Below are 2,781 nucleotides of genomic sequence, written 5' to 3'. Positions count from 1 at the left end.
TTTTTTAACTATATTGGCTAGATTAAGCAGGATCCTCACTGAGGGACATTTCCCAGCGGGACGTATGGCCAATGATAGTTTTCAGTGTAACAAAATACTGTTCAAGGTTATGACTGCTGTGATATGATTTTTGTCTTTTCCTTATTTTGTTTGAGTAAAGTGTACTGGTACATTTTTTTCCTTCTCTTTTTCTCTTTAAAACAGAATGTTTGTTATAGACTGGTATCCCACCTGGATGTAGATGCAGAAATCCTCCACAAGCTTTCCCGGGGTGAGGACCTCTGCACAAGAACATGGCCTTTCTGAAGGACCTCCTCCATCAGAACCCGGAAGAGGAAAAGAAGAAGCCCAAGACGAAACACTTGGTGCAGAGCCCCAACTACTACTTCATGGATGTGAAGTGCCCAGCATGTTACAAAATCACCATCCTCTTCAGTCATGCACCAACACAAGTTTTGTGTGTTGGCTGCTCCACTGTCCTTTGCCAGCCTATGGGAGGAAAAGCAAGGCTTAAAGAAGGATACTCCTTCAGCTGGAAGCAATACAAAAAGCACCCTGAATCAAGATTAGTGGGGAACTATCCCAATAAACATATTTTGGTTTAAAAAAAATCCTCAACAAAATACTAGCAAGCAGAATCCAACAGCGTATTAAAAAGATAAAAACATCATAACCAAGTGGGATTTACCCTACAAATGCAAGGGTGGTTAAACATCAGAAAATTGATCAATGTAAAACACTACATTAATAGAAGGAAGAAAAATAAACCCATAATCATCTCAATTGCACCAAAGGACGTGACCTAGAAGGTGAAAAGACAACCTACAGAATGGGAGAAAGTATTTGCAGATCATATATCTAATCAGGGTCCGGTGTCTAGAACATCTAAAGGACTCTTACTTAACACAAAAAGACAAACAACCTAAGTAAAAAAGTGGACCAAGGATTAAACTAGATGTTTATCCAAAGAAGATCTACAAATTGTCAACAAGCACGTGGGAAGAGGCTCATCATCTTTAGTCATCATGGAAATGCAAATCAAAACCACAATGAGACAATGAGGTATCACTTCATACTCACTGGAATGGCTATTACAAAAAAAAAAAAAAAGGAAAAAGAAAATAGTGAATGTTGGTGAGGCTGTGGAGAGATTGGAAGTCTCATACATTACTAGTGGGAATGGAAAATGGCTCAGCAACTGTGCAAGACAATTTGGTGGTTTCTCATAAAAGTAAACATAGACTTACTATATGACCCAGCAATGTCACTCCTAGGTTTGTACAAAAGAGTTGAAAATGGGTAAAAAGCAAATAAACAAACACTCTCATGTATGTGGGAGGACTGTTTATAATAACCAAAAGGTGGAAAGAAACCAAATGTCCATCAATGGATGAACAGACAAGTTGTGGTATATAATACAATGGAATGTTATTAAAGCTATAAAAAAGAATGCAGTTGTGATACATGCGGATGACTTTCAGAAACGCAATGCTCAGGGAAAAGAGCCCAGACACAAAAGGTCACATATTGTATGATTCCAGTTATGTGAAATGTGCAGAATATACATGAAATACCCAGAATAAATCTGTAGAGGGTGAAGGCAGGTTGGTGGTTGTCAGGGGCAAAGGGAGGGGGAAGGAGGAATGGAGAGCATCTGCTTAACATGCATCGGGTTTCCTTTTGGGGGTGATAAAAATGGTTTGGAACAAAATAGAGGTGGTTGTTGCACAACATTGTGATCATACCAAATGCTGCTGAATTGTTCACTTTAAAATGGTTAATTTTATGTGATGTGAATTTTACCTCAATAAGAAAAAAGTTTTAAAAATAGAAAGCTTGAATTTGACTTGTTGCCTATCTACATATGTCCTGGAAAAAAAAAAGTTTCTGTCTAGGACTTAACTGTTGGCTTATTTTAAAGCAAACATTTAAGGAATGTGGACCTAAATGGGTTCAGGGATTACATTGGGTAGGAAAGTTTTTTGGAGACCGACAGAGGGGGATTAGCTGTGGAGCAACTTTCTCATTGTACCTTTTGATCTATGGGCATGCAATGAGAAATATTTTATGACTCTTTAGAATCTTAATAAATTACTCTGAAATTCATGAAGTTAACTTTGTGGATTGGACCATAGGATGGTCTTTTTTTAAAAAGGTATCATTTATTTATTTGACAGAGTGGGTTGGGGAGAGCATAAGTAGGGGGAGCCACTGGCAGGCAGAGGGAGAGGCAGGCAAAGGAAGAGGGAGAAGCAGGCTCTCCGGCTGAGCAGGGAGCCTGACAGGGAACTCGATCCCAGGACCCTGAGATCAAGACCTGAGCTGAAGGCAAATGCTTAACTGAGCCACCCAGGTGCCCCAGGATGGTCTTTTTGTAAGTTTATTTTTTAAAGATTTGTGTGCTCTTGTCACAGTTATGCTTTAAAATGTTTGAGTGTTTTTTGAAAAGTGATTTATATGGAGCACGTGAATGATTGTTTAAGTACTGAAAAATAGATACACACACAAGAATGTACTATTTGTAAAAAACCCATACTGGAAATTCCCCTAATGGTCTTCAACAGTGGAATGAATAAATTAACACAATGAAATAATATACTGCAAGGGACTGAATGCACTGCTACAACACACAATAATATGGATGCATCTCACAAGTAATGCCAAGTAATAAAAGCCAGACACGAAAGAGTACATATTGGAGGATTCCATTACAGTTCAAAAATAAAGAAAATTACTCTGTGGTGTTGGATCTTAGGGTAATGGTTACCTTTGCAGGGGCTA

At 38.5% G+C, this 2,781-nt stretch overlaps 1 protein-coding gene across 1 annotated transcript; it reads left to right on the top strand.

Moving 5' to 3' along the window:
• Positions 1-293: 293 nt before the first annotated feature.
• Positions 294-605, top strand: LOC308337452 (small ribosomal subunit protein eS27-like; the record flags this gene model as incomplete). Its single annotated transcript, XM_080795563.1, has 1 exon — positions 294-605. One exon carries the CDS (start codon positions 294-296, stop codon positions 603-605), a length of 312 nt encoding a protein of 103 aa, XP_080651689.1.
• Between the last annotated feature and the right edge of the window lie 2,176 nt (positions 606-2,781).

This window comes from Martes martes (assembly GCF_963455335.1).
Source record: "Martes martes genome assembly, chromosome: X".
Taxonomy (NCBI): domain Eukaryota; kingdom Metazoa; phylum Chordata; class Mammalia; order Carnivora; family Mustelidae; genus Martes; species Martes martes.
The sequence above is the reverse complement of the archived record's forward strand: the minus strand, read 5'-3'. Positions and strand labels throughout refer to the sequence as shown.